Source organism: Gopherus flavomarginatus, chromosome 6 (assembly GCF_025201925.1).
Source record: "Gopherus flavomarginatus isolate rGopFla2 chromosome 6, rGopFla2.mat.asm, whole genome shotgun sequence".
Taxonomy (NCBI): Eukaryota; Metazoa; Chordata; order Testudines; family Testudinidae; genus Gopherus; species Gopherus flavomarginatus.
The window spans coordinates 133,766,124-133,788,519 of NC_066622.1; the positions used below are offsets into that span (position 1 = coordinate 133,766,124).

The 22,396-nt window shown below is 45.6% G+C and overlaps 1 protein-coding gene across 1 annotated transcript in view; it reads right to left on the reverse strand.

Annotated features, from left to right (window-relative positions):
* The window catches only part of SORCS3 (sortilin related VPS10 domain containing receptor 3), a 503,211-nt gene that overhangs the window by 130,809 nt on the left and 350,006 nt on the right, over positions 1–22,396 (reverse strand). Inside the window, exons 5-6 of the mRNA XM_050957974.1 lie at positions 22,152–22,225; positions 31–95 (exon numbers count right to left, since the gene is read on the reverse strand). Coding sequence (XP_050813931.1) covers positions 31–95; positions 22,152–22,225 — 139 coding nt within the window. The remainder of the gene's footprint in view (positions 1–30; positions 96–22,151; positions 22,226–22,396) is intronic.

A 22,396-nucleotide genomic window follows, 5' to 3' on the forward strand; every position in this document is an offset into this window, starting at 1 on the left:
CTTATTATCAGCAGAGGCTTAACCACTCACGTCCATCAGCTGTCCGGGCTTCCATGTGCACAAGGTCAGGCTCCTTATCCAAACCCATTACGGACCTGGGGAAGAGAAGGAAAGAGAAGCTGACCAGTGAGATTAAAAGCTGTGACCCCATGAGGAGAGGGCGGGTAATGCCAAGGCAGCTGCCATCGCCCCATTATAACAGGCCACCTTGGAGAACAAGTAGATTGAACACATGAAAACTCCACATAGCAGCAAGCTGCAGTAACCATGTTGGGTCTGTCTGCACAGGAGTTGGAGGGCATAGTTCTCAGATTACGGAGACTCACCCGCGCTAGCTCCAGCTGAGCTACTCCACTAAAAATAGAAGTGTAACAGCAAAGGCACAAGTGTTGGGAGGAACTAGATGTCCCGAGTACGATCCCATTGAGACTCTAGGCACGTACTCAGGTGGCTAGCCCTGCCTGCCGCTCGCACCACCATGGCTACATGTCTGGTTTTAGCACACTCGTTCGATCTCCTTGAGCTGGAAATGACACCAGCCGGCTTCAAGGTAGACATTCTATCAGAGTCTGAGAAAAGGGTGATAATCTTTCATCCTTTGGAGTGTGCGCTGATCACCACAGAGGTCAGAGAGGACCTTCCTCTGGCATGCAAAGCACTCACAATTGGTTATGTGCCTTAGGGTTTCCTTGCCTTCCTCTGAGACAGGAGGATGCTGGCTACCGCTGGAGGCCAGGGCACCCACCTGCATGGACCTTCATTCTGACCCATTATATCAAAGCCTTCACTTCACACAGGGAAGGGCCCAAGATGTCTGCCACTTCCCGCAGTTCCCATTGGCCAGGAACGGCGAACTGCGGCCCTGGGAGCTGCCGGTTGGCTGTGCAAATGCGAACAAATTGTCAGGCAGCCTGCCAGCAGATTACTCTGACAGGCTGCGTGCAGCCCGCGGGCTGCAGGTTGCCCACCAGTGCTGTAAACCCTGCATAAGATGGAAACCACTTCAAGCCAGGGGATGTGGCAGCACCCCCAGCACCCCCAGTTCCAGCACCTATGAGCTCACATATTCCCAGAATTGGTTAGATGCTTGTCAGTGCTGGCGGTGCAGAAGCAATTATGTTATATGACCTAATATGGAGCTGCAATAGATGAAATTGTCATTGTTTGTAAACAAATGCAGCCTGTCAACATCAGAACATGTGATCTTGAGGCAAACTATATATACAGAGAGAGAGAGAAAGAATATTTGCACCACCCTCCTCACATTATTTTCTCAAGCAGCGCCACTGATTTCAATCAGACTTATTTGAGAAGGTACTAACTGCACCTATCAGATTTTAGCCCTGTGTGATCAGATAATTAAGCACTGTATCAAAATGTGACACACATCAGTGCAGAATTAAGGTTACACTAGAGATGGTGGGAAAATATTGAAATTTTAACTCAAAAATGTGAGATTTTTTTTTGCAAATATGTGCGGGAGTTTAGACAAACTTATAGAGCAGTTGAAATCTGTCAAGACTTCAGCAAAGAACTTTCAAAACTTTTCTGCATCTTTCTCTCTAGCTGGCACTTGCAACCTTAGCAGTGACATTTCCTGACCACTGATTGCTCCACTTAGCTACCTTGATGTTCTTGTATTGTAGTTTTTGACCTGGAATGTGCTTATGGTTTAGGTGGCAAAGTCATGAGCAATCAGACTCGGACGCCTTCTAGACAACAAAGGGCCAGATCCTCAGCTGGTGTAAGGCTTTTGCATCTCCATTTACTTCGGTGGCGCTGTGCTGAGTTCCAGTAGCTGAGGATCTGGTCCCAAGAGCGGATGATTGTGCTATATATCATTCAAGAGGTAATTTCACATCAGTTTGCAATAACCTCTCAAATTTTATCTGGGGCAAGGAGGTCAAAAGCTCCTGTAGCAGGAGTCAGTGAATGCAGCCCCTGATCACATGACAGAGGGTAGCAAGCTTCCGTAACCCTCCCCTATGGCATGTCACTATGGCCAGGAAATAAAGATAATGCTCTTCCCAATATATCTGTGCATCACACCTTTACCCAAGGTGTTAGTGATTGTAGAACCACTTACATTATCTGGCATAAAGCCCTGCCTCAGTTTCCCCTTAAAAATAGATCTTCCTTCAGGCTAACAATCTTTTATCAGAACTTCTCACCCAACAGCTTCCTGTACCCTGTGGGTCATTCTCCCTGGCCATCTGCCTGGGGGGTCTGGAGAGCTGTCACCTTCCTGCTTCCCAGCTGGTCTCCTCTCTGAACTCCAGCCTTCTTAGCTGGCTCCTGCATTCTTCAGGCCTTCTGCCTAGGAGCTAAGAACAGAGTCTCTATTCACAGAGGCCTCCTACTCCTCTGAGACATTCCCTGCGTGAACTCAGGCTGCCCTCTCTCACTCCCAACAGGTTTGGTTCTGAGTCTCTAACTCCCACCACATGATTCATTCCCTTCACCTGGGGAGGTGGGCTCAGTCTGACCCAGGTGCAGCTGAGCCCCACCCCTTTAAAGGGCCGGCTAACCTATGACTGATCTCTATACAGAAAACAGAGGACTGATTTCTGCAGGCTCGCTAGAGTTTTATGTATTTAAAAAGGATAAAAGCTGAATTAGTAGAATCTGATCATTCCTAAAACTTAACACTGATGATACCCACGACAGCTAGGGAGCACCCCGAGCGGATTTATAATGCGCCGGAGAAGAACAAGTCTTCTGAAACATGCCATTCTCCCCTGGATTTGCTATTGTATGGGATCTAGTTGTTTCCTTAATTAGCTTTGACATCTCTGATGGTTCTATTCATAACAACAAAAAAGAGAAGTTGGTACAGCAGCTCCTAATTATGCATCATTCCTTTAACACCATGCTTCAAACTCAAATGCTCCGAAGCAACGTCAGGCAACCCTGAAATTGTGAGACCCGCCCCACCTTCCCCTGCAGTGTATGCGAGAGGGTAACAAAACTGAATAGGAGAGCCCTGCTCCAGTGGGAAATCCAGGCACGCATCATCCTTATCCACCTACCCTGAACCCAAGTCCTCCTCTTGCCTCAAAACTGCTGATGGCAGCAAAAGTTTACAGAGTCAATATCATTTCACTGTTTTCCCTGTGTATGTTCTCAATGGCAAGGCAGCTGCTACAGCTCTGCAGTGCTGCCAGTTCACGAGTACTGGTATTTCCACAGAATGGACTCCACTCAGTTTTTGGTAAAGCTTTAAGCCAACAATGTAACAAATCTGTCACAACCCATGGACTCTTAAGCTCAGCAGTTGTCACCCATGCTGCGCAGCTTGGACACAGAACTCCACGGACACAGCAGGGATAGAACCCACATTCTCCAGCTCCGAAAATACTAGCTCCTGACAAGAGGGGAATCGCCACTAGCGGAGAGCAACATAGTACCTATGACACACCACCAAGCAGTTCTAATTCCACCCAATAGGGAGCAGTAGACTCTCTCGCACCACCCCCCGACCCACACCACCCCCCACAAACACCCCTAGCCAGTTCATCACAACATTTTCCTTTGTTGGCATGTATAAAATGGCTCCCCCACTCCCCTCCCATGCCCTGGTCTCTCTGAAGGAGAGGATTTACTGTCACGGGTCTGGCAATGAAAGAAGTGCCACATCAACAGCATCTGCAGGCAGCTGTTTGTTTCTCTTATCATCCATTTCTTTTCTAACTATCATACTTGGGCTGGTGAACTAGAGCCAAGACAGCCTTGCATATCCCCTGAACTACCTTCTACCCGTGTAGTCCCATGGAACTGGCGTGACCCAAAAGGCAGGGTTTCCAATGCTCTTGAGCCAATGGCCTTCTGCCTTTCAGATGCATACAGAGAAGAGGAGGAGGATTTAATTAAACTGAAAAGCATGATTCTGGTTTGGAAGAATTATAGTGTATCCCACCCTGGCAAGCATTTCCACATCCTGCTCCAGGCATAGCTCCAGTCCACACCTCGTGCACACAGCGAATTGGTGCCACAGGTAAAGAACCAGCAATGCACGCATGCCCTATAACCCCAGAGGGGCACTTCCACCAGGGCTAGTCATCCTACACTGCTTTGCTCATTTATCACAACCCATCTCAGAAAGAGCTGGGGAAAGAGGCGGCAGCCAGAAGTGATGGTAAAGGTCACATTCCTGACTGCTGCAGATGTAGGCTTCAGAACTGGGAGCCTGCAGCTAGTATTGCAGCTGGCTCAGGATTATTAGCCAATTAATAACTCAAACTGACTTAAAATCCCATTAGAAGGGACATGGTGGTTGCTTTTTTTTTTTTCTTTTCAGCCCTGACAGCTCTTGGCTGTCCAGAGTCTTCACTCCCCTGCAGTTTCCTTTGGGTAATGAATTAAGTGTTCTTGACGGCTGAAGGACTGATAGTACCCGAAGCCATCTCCCTATCTGTATCTAGAGGGCAGCGCACTGTGCTTGGATGCACATTTACTAGGTTATTTGCTAACATTTCAACCCTGACCTGAAGGGACAGGGAGCGAGGGTGGGCCACAGCCATTAAACCTCTTCGTCTCACACTTTTCTCTAAACTTCTGCTCCCAAGAAGCTTCCAAAGGAACCATGCTCAGAGCACGTACAACATGGCTCAGACCAGAATGGGAAACGAGTCACACAGATGACACACAGAACGAAGAGACAGAGGACCAAATCCTCAAATGTGCCTGACGAGAACTTGCCTTCTTGGCCTATATCTATTTAAAAGGCCACATGCCCGTCAAGCGAAATGCCATGGAAGTGGCTAATGTGGTATATATCATTATACCTATTTTACAGACTTGAGGCACATGAGGGATAAGGGACCTATTTACAAGGAGTCAGAGTCAAGAACAGAACCCAAGACTCGTCAATTTCCAGGGCTACAGTGCAGCTACTATATCGCTGGCCATACTAATAAGATTTGGAGACACTTCGTTGAGCAACCACGTGCATAGCTAATACCTTCTGGACTCCAGAAAAGGAGAGCATCTGCTAATAGTGGAGAAGAAAGCAGGTGGGAAATCCAGTTCCTCACTGGTCTCCTACAGTTGCAGCACACAGAACGCTGTTAGGTAGTCGGTGGGGTTGGGCTAGCCAGTCAGGTGAGCACACGATCACATTCTGAACCCAAAACTTTTCGAAGTTATTATTCTGCAGACGTATCATGTCACAAAATGCCATGAGATGGCCTTGTACGCAGGTGATCCACAGCACTCAGAGATGCTAAAGGATTTGTCACTGGCTGGCCACACTTTGGGTTTAGAAGCTCAAAGTGAATTTCTTTAAGGTCAACCTCCCATCGTCTTTATTTTGCCTGCTAGCTAACTGAAAAGGGTCACAGCAGAGAATGTTTTCTCAGGTAGGAAGCCACAGAGGCAGCTAAAAGGTAGGTCAAGCAGACAAATGGAAGGAGGAGGAAGAGCGATGGGAATGATGCCCTTTCTGCTTTTGAATTCACAAGGAACAATCTAACACAGAGCAGCACAAATTTCTCCACTTTCACTGGGCAGGGAGTTGCATGAATATTTCCTCCGGCTGCAGTCTCTGGGAGTCCGCTTTGTCCTTAAGTCAGCAGAAACTCCTCAGGAGTCAAAAACAAACTTCACCTTGGTTTGCTTCAGTTCCATAAATCAGGCCATGAACGTTTGGAACTGGGGCCTGGCCAGCAAACCTCAGTGACCCACCTGCTTAGGAATCAGGTGTCAGGTGAGAGTTTTGCCAGTTACCTGCCTGGTGTCTGAACCATCAGGGTTCCTTGGCACAGCACTAGTCTAAAAAGAAAGAAATTGTGAAAATGGGAATGAGACTTAAACAAGATGCAGCCTTAGAAACCCATCCATTGTAGGCTGAGATATCAGAGTGGAGGAACTAATCACCGATAATGGAAAGGGACAGGACGAATGGATGTGGACTACTCAGAGGGATGTTTTGCAGTAGATTAGGACTAGAAAGAAAAAGAACAACGCACATTTATAGTGCAATAATGTGCAGCAGAGAGGGGGGAAACACATCCCTTTTTTTAGACAATCCCAATCAAATTAATGGATGTTGGCAATTAGTTTGCTGAAATTTTAACAATATCCTGGCCCAGAAGTGAGTAAACAATGTGATACGGCTGTTAAAAAAGCAAATGCGATTTTGGGATGCATCAGGCGGGGTATTTCCTGCAAGGATAAGGAGGTGTTAGTACCGTTATATAAGGTGTTGGTGAGACCCCATCTGGAATACTGTGTGCAGTTCTGGTGTCCCATGTTCAAGAAGGATGAATTCAAACTGGAACAGGTTCAGAGACGGGCTACAAGGATGATCCGAGGAATGGAAAAACTGCCTTATGAAAGGAGACTCAAAGAGCTTGGCTTGTTTAGCCTGGCCAAAAGAAGGCTGAGGGGGGATATGCTCACTCTATATAAATATATCAGGGGGGTTAACGTTAGGGAGGGAGAGGAATTATTTAAGTTTAGTACTAATGTAGGCACGAGGACGAATGGGTATAAACTGGATATTAGGAAGTTTAGACTTGAAATTAGACGAAGGTTTCTAACCATTAGGGGAGTGAAGTTCTGGAATAGCCTTCCGAGGGAAGTAGTGGGGGCAAAAGACTTTTCTGGCTTTAAGACAAAGCTTGATAAGTATATGGAGGGGATGTTATGATAGGATCATTAATTTGGGCAATTGATCTTGGATTACCACCAGATAGGTCTGCTCAATGGTCTGCGGGGAGATGTTGGATGGGATGGGAACTGAGTTACTACAGAGAATTCCTTCTTGGGTGCTGGCTGGTGAGTCTTGCCCACATGCTCAGGGTTTAGCTGATCGCCATATTTGGGGTCGGGAAGGAATTTTCCTCCAGGGCGGATTGGCAGGGACACTGGAGGTTTTTCGCCTTCCCCTGCAGCGTGGGGCACGGGTCGCTTGCTGGTGAATTCTCTGCAGCTTGAGGTCTTCAAACCAATTTTGAGGATTTCAATAACTCGGTCCTGGGTTAGGGGTTGTTATAAAATTGGATGGGTGGGGTTCTGTGGCCTGCCTTGTGCAGGAGGTCAGACTAGATGATCATATTGGTCCTTTCTGACCTATGAGTCTATGAGTCTAGGTATTTACAGGTGGTACAAGGCAGACAGCGTGTGTGTCTAATCTGACCAAGATATGGACCAGACCCACGGACACAGTCAGACATGGGTGAAGCAGCTCAGCACATTAATCCAAACATTTCCTGCTATGTTGGATGATACAGATCTTACTGCAGGCCAGCTGGTGAACTATATACCCAACCCTAACACAAACAGGGCCTCTTTCTCCACACCACCTTGTGCCGCCATTTACACATCTTCACAGTGGAAGTACGGCGCCACCATTTTGATCGAGTAGCATGTTTCGCATAAGCGCAAGTAACTTCATACATGGCAAAGTAAAGGCAAAGTGGACCCTCTGCATGTTTTACTAGTATTAACTTCAGTCAGATCCATAACAGGATCTAGGCTATAGAAAATAGGACATTACTCTCTGGGGCTGAATAACAGGAGACACTCTCTTAACAGTGTGAGACTGTGGTATGGTCTCCCAAAGGATACAGCAGAAGCCCCATTACTTGGTGCATTTCAAATCAAGCTTGAAAAAAAGCTTAGGGGAACATGCTGTAAAGAACTATCTTGCATTCGTCTCCAGGGAATGGATTTATAGTTTTCTTCAAGCTCTAATTTCTAAGACTCTACAATTCTGGACGTCTGCAGGAGTTATCACTAGGATGGTAAAACTGCAAGATAAGGCAGGAAGTTGTCAGGTGCCTACACTCAGCTCATTTTTTTCACTTCTGAACAGAGCCAACACAAGCTTGCTTGTTTAAAGCTTCTGAGGAATCTGGGTTTTTCTCTCCCCATAGCATTAATGAAAAAGGCACTATACTTCACAGAAACTAAACAGCAATTTAAAGGACTGGAGACAATTCGAAGAAATCTGTGAGAAGTGTTCTTACCAAACAAATCTGCTGATGTGGTTTTCCTCAGTTTCCTAATTATTAATTATCAGTGGACTAAGAAACTTCATGAAAATATTCATAATGATGTATCTGCTCCTGTTGCTTATTTCCCAGCTGCAGTCATCAGGATAGATTACAGTCTTCACCCTTTCAAATTCCTCCTGCTCTACTTTGCATTTATATTTCTTAATCTGATGGGTGAATTCCGATAAATATCACTGAGCCCTTGTAAAAAAGGAAGGGGAAAAATCCCTTCCTCCAACACAGGAAGGATTTTAAAGGACCAGGTCTGTAGATGTTTACATTTGGTGGAGACATTCAGGCTCAGGCTGGAGGAAGGAAAGGGGAATTTTTCCAGGAAATGTTTGTTTCCTTCTAAATTTTCAATATATAAAAATGTTGATTTCAGTTCAAGTTTTGAAAAATGAAAATGAATGCTTTTCATTCTTCATTTCTCCTCCTCCTCTCCTCCTTTTTCTCTCCCTTTGGGGAAAAAACCCCAAATAACATAAACTGGGGGGGGGGGTTGAATTGCTGGAAACCAAAATGAAACAAACAAACTAAACCATTTCAAAACTGAACAAAAAAAACTGTACATTTCCACGGAAAATTTCTAAGAAAACAAAAATATTTGATTTTTTTTTGAGAAAATATCATTTTTCAACCAACTTTACCTTGCAGTCAACAGCAGAGCTCAAGCCCAGATTTTTTGGATCTATTACCAGCCACAGCATGGATTTATTGAGGGACTGTAGCTGTAAGCCACCTCTCTGTGGCTCAGCTGGTCCATCACTAAAATGAGCATAATGCTTAATGTACTGTTATGAGGCCCAGTTAGTTAATGTCTGTAAAGCTCTTGGGAATCCTCATTTGAAAAGCCCCGTAGAAATGGAATTGCTGTAGCATTACTAGCCTGGCTATTCAGGAACCAGAAGCAATCCTTGTTTCAGAACAGTTTAGAACAGAGAGCACACAACATTTGCTGCAAACTGCATAACTATAATTTCATCCGTCCTCACTCTACATTCAGGGATTCAACTCAGCCTCTAGTTTCTCTCCATGCAAAGGAATACTTGGAAAGCTCATTAAATACAACACGGTTAGTAGCTTGGCACGAAGTATTCCAAATTGGATCCACTGCACTTTAGACTACAGTCATCTAAAGATGCTCCCTTGCCTGTGTGTTTAATTCCCTTCATTTGTAGGAACATTTTCTGATTGCAAATAAGACATGGCTTATGCGCTAAGGCTCAGTGATCCAGCTACTAACAGACTCCAAGACAGAGCAGGGTGTCTCTGATAAGCTTTAGAGTGGGAACATCATTTAATAAATTAGTACCGTGGTATAGGAATAAAAATAAAGCTTAAATTGTCCAAAGAGGGGATGCCAGCATGCCACTTGACACAGATGGAATGTATAGGATATGTTGCAAGATGAGCCGATAAAGCGTTGTACATTGTATTAATTAAGGAAGGATGGCTTGCCACATTCCCTGGGACAATGTCTAACTAGCTGGAAATTAATTCACACTTCAATTTATGCATTTCAGAGCGAGGCAATGTGAAGCCAGATTTGTGACTCATCTCTTCTGGTGACTGTTTCTTTGAGCTTCAGCCACTAACCTGAAGAGAACAATAGATTATTTCATTGTTTAGACCTTTAACCAGCAACCAAGCGAAAGAGAGAGAATAAACTATTTTGCTGCAAGATGGGCCAGAAAGTGTAAATGCATCAGTGTGTCTCCTTGCCCCAAATCACACTCAATTACCAGTTTATGCCAAGTTAAGAGTGAGACACTCATTTGTCCTGACAGCCTTAAGAGGAAAGGCAAAGGAGCAGTAAACAAACAAAAAGGATTCTGGCACTGAAGTGGGAGCCGCACAGACAGGGTCCCTTCCTAGGAACGGCTAATCAGTGCATCAGTGATGGGTAAAAGTAAATATTACTAGAGGGAGTTGCAGAGCATCACACATCCTACAGCAAGAAGGTTGATCAGTCAAGGAAGGAGACAAACCCCCAAATATCAGTGATGGACATGGGATGGAAATATGCACAACCTCACGTGAGCCATCTCTTCCTGAGATGGACAATGATGGGAGCAAGGAGTTTGCTGGTGGAGAGACGCAAGGCATCAATGCACCTGTGTACGTAGTTGCTGTGCAAGCGAGCGGCGAAAAAGATATTGATTCAGGCTGTGTGGGAGGCCAGCTGGGAAGTCCAGCAGTAGGCAGCCCAGCACACCTGGGGATCTGAGATGAAAGACACACTCCCCAGTTCTTCATGGCTGGCAGAGGCCGGCATTCTTTGGAGGCAAGCAGCTGCTTGGACAGAGAGCAGAGGGAAATCACCTGTCAGCATTCAGTAGTAACCTCACCTGCGGACTAGTTCAGGAGAAGTGTTACTAGGCCTTCAAGTGAGCTTCATCCTGTGCGCCTCAAGCCAAGAGGGAGGACATCGCACTACAGCCTGGGTAGGTGCAAGGAGAGTAATAGATGACTCACAATGGATTTGTGGGGCTGAAGAGCAGCCTGGATGGAGAGAGAAGCAGACTGGGGCTATGTCTACATTGCAGTTAGACACCCATCACTGGCTCGTGCCAGCTGACTGAGGATTGTTTAACTGTGGAGTAGATATTTGGGCTCGGGCTACAGCCCGAGTTCTGGGATCCTCCCAAGGGACTAGAGTCCAGGCTCTAGCCTGAACATGAATGTCTATACTGCAGTTAAACAGCCCCTTGGCCCAAACCCAGCTGGCATGGCCAGATGTGGGTTTTTAATTACAGTATAGACTGTCCAGTCTATCTAGGACCTTATATGGCCCTCCTTAATGTAGGATCTCACAACCATTAACCGATTTTATCAACACAACACCCATGTGAAGTATTATCCCAGTCACATACAAATGGGAAATGGAAGCACAGCATAGATGAAAGGTCCGTTAAATTTAGGGGAGTTTTACCTTGCCCAAGGTCATACAAGGAGTCTACAGTTAAGCTAAGAGTTGAACCCAGGTTGGGTGGAGTCCTAGGCTAGTACCCTATCCACTAAGCCATCCTTCCCACCTCAGCAGGCCCCTGGTGTGTGGGCTATGAGTTGGGGAGCTCAGTGCCATGATTACAGCTTATCCAAACTGCCTACAAGCCTAAGCCATGAACCTTGTCAGAAGCAGGTCTTTGGTTCCATGCTACAGATTCCCTTAAACGCAGTTACACGCATTCAGCTTCACCTCTGAACATAACCCAAGCCATCCAGGGCACATGTCTGCCTAGTGCCTATAAACCCATGGCTCATTATATCCTACCCATACTACAGCTTCTATGGTATAATTAAATAGCTCTGACGATCCACCATCTGCTAATCCAATTACTGCTGTACAATCATGCAGGCACAATAGCAAAAGCCACTGGCTTCCCCACCTTGTTCTAAGTAACAACCTGCTAAGGGGAATAATTGAAGGAAACTCATCTAACCTACATTACTTAAAGGAACCTGCAGTGTAGCTAATAGGATACTCCTTCCTCATCTTAAGTTTCCATGTAGTTTCATGCAGGCTACATTTAACGATGGCAGGATTAAACTAAGCTCATTCTATAAAGGAGGCTCTGGAGAATACCAAGGGAACGAAAGGATGGGGTTTCAATTTCTTCTCTTGCAGAGAATGAATTCTGCTACACATTGCTTCCGATGAATTGTCATTTTAGAGAGTTTGTTAATTTCCAACAAGCAAAATTCATAAAGAAGGATCTCCTTATCTTTCATGGCCGTTACTGAGTGACACAAATGGATCGCATCTAAATGAGTTTAGGAACATCTTGTCTGTTTGGCCCTGATAAGAGACTGCTTACTACACAGCATGGGTCCGACTCGGTCTGTTAAATAAAAGAACTGTTGTCTAACTTAGTGTCTGGCAAACTTCCAAAGGCTTCAGTAAGTTCAGAAAAGCTAATCAAAATCTATCTGAACCTTCTTGGTCTAGAAATCTCACACGGGAAATGTATCTCATGATATTCTGGCTACTTCCTAGTTGTAGTCAAACCAGAAACACTGCAAGAAGAGCCATGGCTTGTGGTTATGACCGAGGCTCTGATTTCAACCTAAAATCACCTCTGGGAGTATTTACATATTCTGCTTCTAAGGGCTGATTCTCCATCGCCTTGCTTCTTATGTAGTCATTTACACCAATGCAAAATGAGTGTAACAAAGCTATCAGGCCAGAACTTCTGCAAGGAAAAGAACTGCCAGAAGCACACCGAGAAGGGAATTTGTTTACAAATCTAAGCACGTGTTCTGGGATGGGGTTGGCAGGGGCAATGTTTGCCCAGTTCCAATGAAAAGTAAGCCAAGAGTTCCAAAAACAGGAGCCTACCATTAGAATTCTAAATCCTTATTTCATGTTGGATGTTCAAAAGTTCTCGATAGCAGCCTAGATCTGCTCCCATTGAACTCGAAGAGATTTTTACCAGTGGGGACAGTTGGAGCACCACTGCACACTTATGAAAATTCCACCCCTAAAACAAATGAAAAGAGTTGAGCTTCCAGGAACTCCCCAGAAGTCAACTGAAAGCTACAGGGTGTTCACCACTTGTGAAAATCGGCCCACAAATTGGACTTGTCTACACAGTGTGTTAGTCTGCACTAGAGAAGTTAAATTCTAGTCCTCGCCAGCACGTTGCACACTGACTCATGTGGATCTTGCCTGGTGTGAATCAAGTTCCCCGGAGTGTGCTAATGGAGAACTGTTTGAAATGGGACTACATTAATATGCACTTGAGAACTTTTAATGTGCATCAGCAAGGTCTACATGCGCCAGCTAGTGCACAACATGCTACTGTGCACTAAAAATCTACTCTCTTCTAGTGTAAAGGCACTGTGTAGACAAGCCCTTATTTAGGAGCTTACAGGGGCATTTAGGAGACTCTCTTTAGACTCCATTTTTGGAAATCTTGGCCATAAACCTACCACACAACGACACGTATGAGAAACACACCAAAGCCACAGCTTTGGCCGTGGTCTTCCTGGGACCAACTGGCCTGTGTGTTTCTAGATTGCCTCATGTCTCCTGCTCAGAATCCATGCTCTCAGGTGGCAGCTGATATGTGTCCCCCTTTGCCTATGCAGAGCCAAGCTCAATGAGGTTGTCCATCAAACAAGAGTAGTGGGACATGCTTGGACCACTTGAACTCAGAAACAGAGCAATTAACAGAGTGTGGTGCAGAATAAAGAAAAGTTAAATCAGACAAAACAAGGAATAAGCCTAGATCTTGCCACCCAATGGCAGGTGTGGACTGTGCTGCTGTAGACACTCCAGCAGAATGGCCTTTGGTTTGCTCTGTCAAGCTCTGATGATTCCCATCTGCCTCAGGCAGATGCATTAATCAATGCATTAATTAAAGGGGGTTGGCTCTTGATGCTGCCTACTACAAATATCACCAAAGATCACCCTGGGACCCTCCACAGCCAAATCGCTGTCTCTCATGTACAAGCTGCCTCCATGCCAATATTTACCTCTGACCCCGCACTGTGTGGGCTACAGAGCTACCTAGGGAAAAGGATTGGCGGGGAAAGAGGCATACATCAGCCTCCCACTGCTCCCGCATGGCTCAGGGCAGAAAGGCTCCCTCTAGGGCAGTGAGCTGCCTCTCCCTGTGTGGCAGCTGTGCACACAGGAGAGTCCCTGGGGCTATTGGGCCTGCACTGCCCGATCTCTTCCAAGGAGAACCCTTTGGCGATTTTCTCCCCAGGATCTCCCCCTCGGACAGGCTCATCAGACCCTCTGTTTTCAGACACATGCGTGTCCACACAGAGAGGATCTTCTGTGGGTGAGCAGAGTTACTCTAGATTACCCCGGGGGTGAATCAGAGCAGAACCTGGCCCCAGGAGCATGAAGGCTCTTAACAGATATCAGAAGGTGGTGCATTTCTGGGGCCATAATTCTTAGCCAGGGTAGAACTTGGGTCATTCAACAGAAGGCAGCAAATTTAAATCCAATACAAGGAACTATTTCCCACCCTACCCACCACACTGCAGACTATCGGCCTGTGGAACTCAATGCCACAACATACCTCAACCAAGAATTTAGACAAATTATAAACCAAGGATTGGATATATATATGGATGAGACCATCTAGAGTTATGTTAGTATGGATTTAATTGAAGGGATATAAACTCTCATGCTTCAAGACATAAGGGAGAATTTAGGAAGAAAATTTCCTTATGGGGAAGTTATTCCAAAATTGCCTACTTCAACTTTTCTTGCATCTTCCTCTAAAGTAGCTGGCACTAACCATTTTTGGAGGCAGGATATCGGAGGAAATGGACCACAGGGCTGATACCAAATTGCCACCCTTGTGTTCCTTTTAGGAATTACATATGGTTTGTACCATGGAGACTTATTTAAACATATTTCCCCTAGCAACCACACTTGTTTCTTATGGCCATTCTGCTTTCTTTGATAAAACAGCTTTAAAACAAGAAACCTATAATACTTCCGAAAACACCGTGGGGTACATGAGACTTTGTGGGAAAAAGTTCTAAATGGAACTTAAAACACACAATAGTTATCCCAGAGACTTGGCATAATGCATTTAAGAAGATCATCATAAAACTGCTTATTCATGCATCAAAAACCTTTAAGTACTTTTCCAGTGCATCAGCTGCTACTGAGAGCTTGAACTGTTAGCAACTCACATAACAAATTCCTTTTATTCTTAGGTTCTTGTGTTACTTTTATAAATTGAAGTTGTTATTCATCTGAGAGGATAAAAATGCACCAGAAACCAGCAGACATCTTTGGTTTTGGCCCTTACATAAATTGCAAACAACTCTGGTGTATTATCCAATCAGTGTTGTTGATTTGTTGTGAGTTGGTGGCTGATTTTTGGTTTGTTTTGGGTGGAGGGAGGGAGGGAGCTTTTTTTGTTTTGTTTTGTTTTTGGTGTGTTTTTTGCCAGCTTCCCAGATGAAACGATTTCTGCCAAGATTCTGCCCTGGGCCAAATTGGTTACAAAAGCCTGGATCACATTTGCAAAATGGGAATTGTAGCAAAGACATAATCTTAACTGAAACTGACAACTTAATGTTTATTTCTAAGCAGTCTCTCCACAGCAGCCCCTGGATGGTTTGCTCAGACACAAAAAGTGAAGTTGTTTCCTTTTCAGAGAAGCATCAAGTTCTCCTGGGTTCTCTCTCCTTGCTCTCCCTCAAGTGCTGCTTCATCATTACAGCAGTCACATGCCCCGACAGTCTACAGGGGGCAGCTCCTCTGCGGTATAAACTGGCATAGCTGCATTGATGGAGCAATGCCAATTTACACCTTCTGGAGGATCTGCCTTAGGGCTTCTACCACATCCCAAGCGTTCCTAGAAAGCGTCTCTCTCTTCCTAGGTTTGGCTATTTGGCGGATGATTAATGCTGGCACACCTCCCACCAATAAACGCAGATGTCCACCGTTTCCCAGCATGCTCACATCAGACTCAGTAATATCAATGTTTGTAATCCTGTCACACTTTACCATGAACTAGGGTGACCAGATGTCCTGATTTTATAGGGACAGTCCCAATTTGGGGGGCTTTTTCTTATATAAGCACTTATTACCCCCCAAGCCCCATCCCGATTTTTTACACTTGTTATCTGGTCACTCTGCCACGAAAAACCCTTACTAGTCAGGGGAGGGAGGGAGCAGGAGGAGGAAAATGTCAAGTCTGTGAAAAAATGTGTATGGCCAAAAGGAAAATATAAAATAAATCTTCCTCCAAGGTTACTCCAAATATGCCAGGCACCATCATAAACATCTGATCACAATAATGCAAGAGTATTGGCTATGCCATCTGTACTGTATATCATATAAACTAGAGACTGGGAGGCAAAGTTTGCTTTGTGATGACTATGGCAGAGCAAGAGAATTACCAGTCAGGATACATCGGTTTGATTCCACCCCCCATGCTGAAGCAGGATTAAGCATACCTAGACCAGGAGTGGCCAACCTGTGGCTCTGAAGCCACATGCGGCTCTTCAGAGGTTAATATGCAGCTCCTTGCATAGGCACTGACTCCGGGGCTGGAGCTACAGACGCCAGCTTTCCAATGTGCCAGGGGGTGCTCACTGCTCAACCCCCTGCTCTGCCCAGGCCCTGCCCCCATTCCACCCCTTTCCCCAATGCCCCTGCCCCTTCCCCCGAATGTGCTGTGCCCTTCCCTCCTCCTCCCTACCTCCCAGAGCCTCCTGCACATGCAAAACAGCTGATCACAGCAGGTGGGAGGCATGAGGGGAAGGTGGAGGTGCTAGGAGCTGCGGGGGGAGCTGACGGGGGGTTGCTGATATATAACTGTGGCTCTTCGGCAATGTACATTGGTAAATTCTGGCTGGCCACCCCTGACCTAGACCATCCCTTTCAGTACATGCCAGGTGCTGTTAAGGAAACATTGCAATAAATGCAGGTAGAGTTAAAAATATCTCCCAAAACCCAGACCTACCTTTACAGAAACTAAGGACAACTCAGGCTAAACATTTCACAGTAGGGCTCCGGTGGCTTGAACCCAGCACTTCAGGTTTATGAAAGCACCTGTCCTGTGATGGAAATACAGCCACACTACGCATAAATGCAGGGATGGAATTATTCCTTTTACCATGTAGCATGAGGACAAGGTTATTTTAACTCACAAATTTCTAATGCAAGATTATTTAATAGTCAATTGACATTTATAAAACTATGTTTTCTTAACGCTAGAGCTGGCTGTAAAAACTCAAGTGATGTTTTCCCAGCACTATATAATGACACCATCTGGTAGTTAGTGATTAGTGGGTTTGCAAGAGACACACAATTTTTAAATGATCATTTTATTGCTGGCTAACGGATCAGACATGCTAAGTAAAGCTCCCCTTTGGTATGTCCAATAGGCCCTCATTGGACAATAAAACTGACACAATCCCAGGGCTGTCCTCATTGGAGCTGGGACATTTTCATGCCCCGCTGGACATCACAGAGAGAACTGAGAAGTGATCCACAGACATTTGCTTATTTCTAGATCCGAACCCAGATCATAAATTTTAGAAACATTCGGGTAATGCTCCCGCCCCACTCAAGTTATCTTCCTCATTCATACAACTCAGTCAGCATCTTCCTGATGGGCCTAGGCTACAAGCTCAGAAATACAGCAAAAAGGGCCCTTGCCACTGTTTCTGCCTCACCACAAGCTAAACAAGGACTGAAAATCTCACAATAAAGCCAGTTCTCGTGAGACCATCGGACAAGCATCCACGCTCTTCATGTTTGTCTCAAACAACCATGAACTCCCAATCTTGGGTACCTCTGCACAGCCTCTGGCCAACCACAGTTCATGTCTTCTCTCCCCAAAGACCATGTTAACACCACAGTGAGCTGGCCTGTGTAGTTGTGCACTGCTGCCCTCTGCTGAATTGGCTCAGAACTGCTCATCTGTGTGTCACAGACCCTACACTACCCAGAGATTCTCCTTTAGCTCAAGTGGCAGAGGTCAGTTTCACTCCTGCTGCGGAGTTAAAAATGACTGTGGGGATGCAATGCGTGAGCAACAACCACAAAGTTCCAAGGAGGCTAGTGATTTGTTTCAGTGCCACAGAAATAAGAGAAAGTAAAATCCGACAGAGGGAGAATGAGCAAAACAGCTGGTGCCTTTAGCACCATTTGTTATAAATTTAATATCGTTTCCCCTACTGCTTGTTAAAAACAAAGCAAAATCTAAGATAAGCGAGATCTGAAATATTGCTCTGCGAAGAGAGACGCGTGTCCTATTTTCCTCCTCTCCCCATCCCTCCTCCACTTCCCTGCTGGCGTTTTCCATTCAGCTCCTTAGTAATTAGTGTACACTTACGCGTCCTTTCCAGACTGGGCACGTTCCAGGTATTGACCTTCTCAGTGCTTCAAATCTCCCTGTACCCATCAGAAAGGCTATGCATGCTAAATCCAATGCTAAATCCCCACCCCCCCGCCCAGCTGTTCCTGGCTACAATTTGACAGTTTCACCCAAATTATTTGATGGCATCTCTTAAGACCGCAGTACAGAGGGAGGGTGGCAAATGACTAAATATGACAGGTGAAGGAGGGGAGGAGATCCCCATCAACTGCCTCCTATTCCTTGCTGCTCCCCAAGGTGGAGAGCGGTAGAAACAAATGGACCCGCAGGAGAAGAGAATGCTGGGGCAGTGCCGAGAAAGTCTGCTACTTCTGACACGGACTATGCCTTCCGCACAGAGCATTTCTTGCTCTGTGTGTGCTCTGAAAATATAAGCAGGCCCTCCAGAGACGGGTGGATGGGAAAGCAATATGTAGCTGTTCAGCTGACCAGCCAGTAAATGCAGGATACCTTAAGGAATTCCCTTGTTTAGGGACTTACCTGCTAACAGGATGAAGGAATTTATAACCCATTGAAACTTCTCTTAACCCTTTACTGACTGGTTTGTTTTTAGTCTCTCTGATGTCACAGTATGGCCCCATTATTGTAGTGTTTGAGCACCACACAACCTTTAATGAATTTTTCACTCACAAAACCCCTGTGAGTCAGGGCAGAGCTATGGGCCCCATTGTGCAGATGGAAAACAGCGGCCCAGAGAGGCTAAGTGACTTGCCCAAGGTCACACGGGAAGGCTGTGGTCATGAACAGACTTGAAGCCAGGTCTCCCAAGTCCTAGGCTAGTGGACAACCTGCCCTCGCCCCCTTTTTGGTACTAAGGCCCCAATTCAACATAGCACTTAAGCAGGCACTTGCTTTTAAGCACAGGTTTAAGTCCCATTGACTTCAAGGGCTTAGCTGATTAGGGATGGGATTACTTAGTACTGTATAAATCACGTTTTACTGAAGAAACTGTTTCCCCGATATTTTACAGTGCACAAAACATGATGTGGAAATGGTCTTTTGTCTCCCTCCACCTGGAAAGGCAGGTGCCTTAGTGACCATGAATTCAACTAAACAAGGCTTAGAAGAAGCCATGACAACTTATAAAACTGAACTCAAATAGTCTCTCTTTACCTAAAAATGCCATCGATCTAAACGTGATTATCTCGGGCTGCTCCAGGGATAGCACCACAATGGAATATGGGGAACTCTGCTTCCCATTGCTACCAGCTCCCATTTTTAGCCTCACTGGGGTCCTAAGACATTAAAGACTTTAAAGCCATAAGGACATATGGAAGTCACATGTGGAACCCTTTCCTCATGCTGAGGACCACCTTCCTTCCCAAGTTGTGCTAATCAATTCAATGAGACAACACGTATGATAAATTGCTACTACATAAGTAAAGGTATCAAAATCTGGTCCTTTATAATGCAATAGGTCAGACCTGAACTCAGCCCCAAATCTATGGGCTTGCGAAATTCTATGGCTTGTGTTACACGGGAAGCTGATTCAGATAATCCAAATAATCCCTTCTGGCCCTAAAATTTTTCAACATGGAAACTCCTGAGCATTGGACAGGTGTAATTATTTGGGAAAATATCACATAGTAGAGGGGAGAAAGATGAACCCTTTCTGGGTTAGGGTGATTTGTTCTACAAAACGGCAGGTTATAGTACTGCAAATGTGTGGTGGCTCTGGACAATTGAAAATGCTGCTACAAGTCAAGTGGTATCTTGACAAAGCTGCTGAAGATTTCACCATTTGATGTAAGAGGTTTATCTGAGACCTGTCAATAATAGATTCGGAGGAGCTCAAATTCGCAGCTCCTTCTAAGGACTAACATAGTCATGTCTTTGTTGCTGTTACTTCACGCCTCCTGGAAGCTTCAGTTAACACAATCTGATGACTTAGCTTTTTACGCGACAGTGGAACCCAAAGAGCAGCAGCTTATGTTCCTCTGAAACTTACAGGGTCCTATATATTTGTGTTCTACCCACTCCACATAGTAATAATAATAAAAAAACCCGCAAGCTCTCCAAGTTTCAGTGTGTTCATTTTTTTTCTTCCCGACACACACCTTACAAGCTCAGAACAACAATCACAGCTTGCAGCATAATAACAAAGAACTCAAACAGCCAAGAGAAGTTATTATATTGCAGGGTTTCAATATCCCTGAGCCTGGCATTACAATAAGGTGGTTCAAATCTTGCCCACTGTGCAAACAACCTAATTTGTTCTCTTGGAAAGTTTATCATCACTGGAATACTGCTGCCTCTGAGTGGAAAAAAAGCTTTGTTGCCACTCTTTCCAGTAACCGATGACCCTCTGTATTTCTGGCAAGGAGGAGACATCTGAAATGGCAACTCCATATAATGCAACCTGCTCACATTTTTGGGTTAGGTCCCTTTTATTGCTCAGATAAGGTTGTCACCTTTGTATATAATGCTCCCACTAATTAGGGTGGTGGACTTTACCTGGTCTTCTTTAATTATACTCACAGTACAGCACTGATTTAGCTTCTCTTATCTAAAGGTGATGGCTTCCTCTTTGATGAGAGACACCCACAACTTGCCAGAACCAAGCAAAAAAGCAAACCCTATTCCCTCCTAAACTGTCTGTACACACTCCTTGTCCCAACATTTCTTGTCAGCCTCCAACTCCCATAGTCCTTCTGGACTACAAGTCCCAAGATCCCCTTCATGTGGGATGAACAAGGCCATGCTGTAAAAGGGGGGTGAGCAAACTTTTTGGCCTGAGGGCCGCATCAGGTTTCAGAAATTGTATGGAGGGCTGGTTAGGGGAGGCTGATTCCTGGCCCCTGCCCCCTACTTCTTGCCCCCTGATGGACCCCCCACGACCGCTGCCACATCCACCACCACCCTACTCCCTGTCCCCTGACTGCCCTTGGAACCTCCACTCCTGACTGCCCCCCACCACCCCATCCAACCCCTCCTTTCATTCCTGACTGCCCCCCTGGAAACCCATTTCCCATCCAACCACCCCTTCTCCCTGACCGCCCCCAGAATCCCTGCCCCTGACTGCCCCCCCGCTGCCCCATTCAAACCTCCTCCTTCCTGACTGCCTCTTGGGACCCCTACACTCACCCATTCAACCTCCCTGTTCCCCGCCCTCTGACCATCCTGACTCCTATCCACACCCCCACCCCCTGACCACCACCCTGAACTCCGCTGCCCTCTATCCAACCCCGCCCCCCCGCTCCCTGCCCCCTTCCCGCACTGCCTTGAGCACCAGTGGCCAGTGGCGTGGTTGTGGCTGGAGCCAGCCTAAATACCTCTGAAATGGTACTGCGGCAGCTTGGTCCCATTGATTTTCAATGAGACTCAGGCTCTGACATACATAACTCTCTTCTGAAACTAGGACTTAAGCACCTAGGTCACCTAAATGCTATTACATTTTTTTTACCTCTCAAAATCAAACCCCCTGAGCCACTTAGGGTTTGTCTACACTGCAAAGAAAAACCCACAGCACTGAGTCTCAGAGCTAAGGTCAGCTGACTCGGGCTTCCGGGCCTCAAGCTGTGGGGCTAAAATTAGCAATGTAGACATTCCCACTTGGGCTGGAGCCCCAGCTCTGAAACCTAGAAAGGGGGGGAGTCTCCCATAGCCCAGGCTCCAGCATATCTACACAGATATTTTTAGCCCCGCAGGCTGAACCCCATGAGGCAGAGTCAATCGACCCAGGGACTGAGACTAGGTGCCACGGGTTTTTCTTTGCGGTGTAGATGTATCCTTATTTCCTAGTTATCTGATGATAAAAATACATTCTAACACATAATAAAAGCCTAGCATGTTCTTTAATTAACACATTGATTCTGTTTAAAAGCCCCTCCCCACAGTCACCTGGGACACAATAGAATGGAAGTAGTCAATAACATTATTAACAAGTGTCACTACAGTTGGTGTTTGTTTTCCTTAAAGCTCCTGGAGTCAGGTGATTACATGAGAATCTCAGCACTCTTTTTTTTTTTTAAAGTAAATTTCTAACTCTCAAGGTTGTGGCTTGAAAGGCTTGAAAATATGGCCCTTCCCCCACGCAAAGGCTATGACATCAGAAGATGCATTAAAAACTCCAAACTTTTTTTAAAGACACTCCTAAGTCAATCTCAGGATTTTTGGGACCAAACTCATTTGAATACCTGAATTTTGAATTTGAATTTTGAATACCTGGGTCTGGCAGAACAGCAATAATTCTAGATCCTGGGTCCCTCAGAGTCTTCTTCGGTGTGTGATGAACACAAACATGCTATATTGTCTGCATAACTCAAGAGGAGCTTGATGGATCACTCACCAGTAAAACCTGTTTGGAGTGATCCGTTCATGCATTAGCTGCCAGCGTCTTCCAAAATCCATAGAGCTATACATCTGAAAGACAAAAATAAATGAACAAGAGTATAAATAGCAGGAAAAGGAGAGTGATCGTTGCCCCAACAGGGTTTAAAATCATCTCTGAGCTCCCCAAGGTCACAGTATAACTAGATCAATAATGCAGGGCTACATCATTAACTAAGGAGTACTGCAGAAAAGGATCTGGGG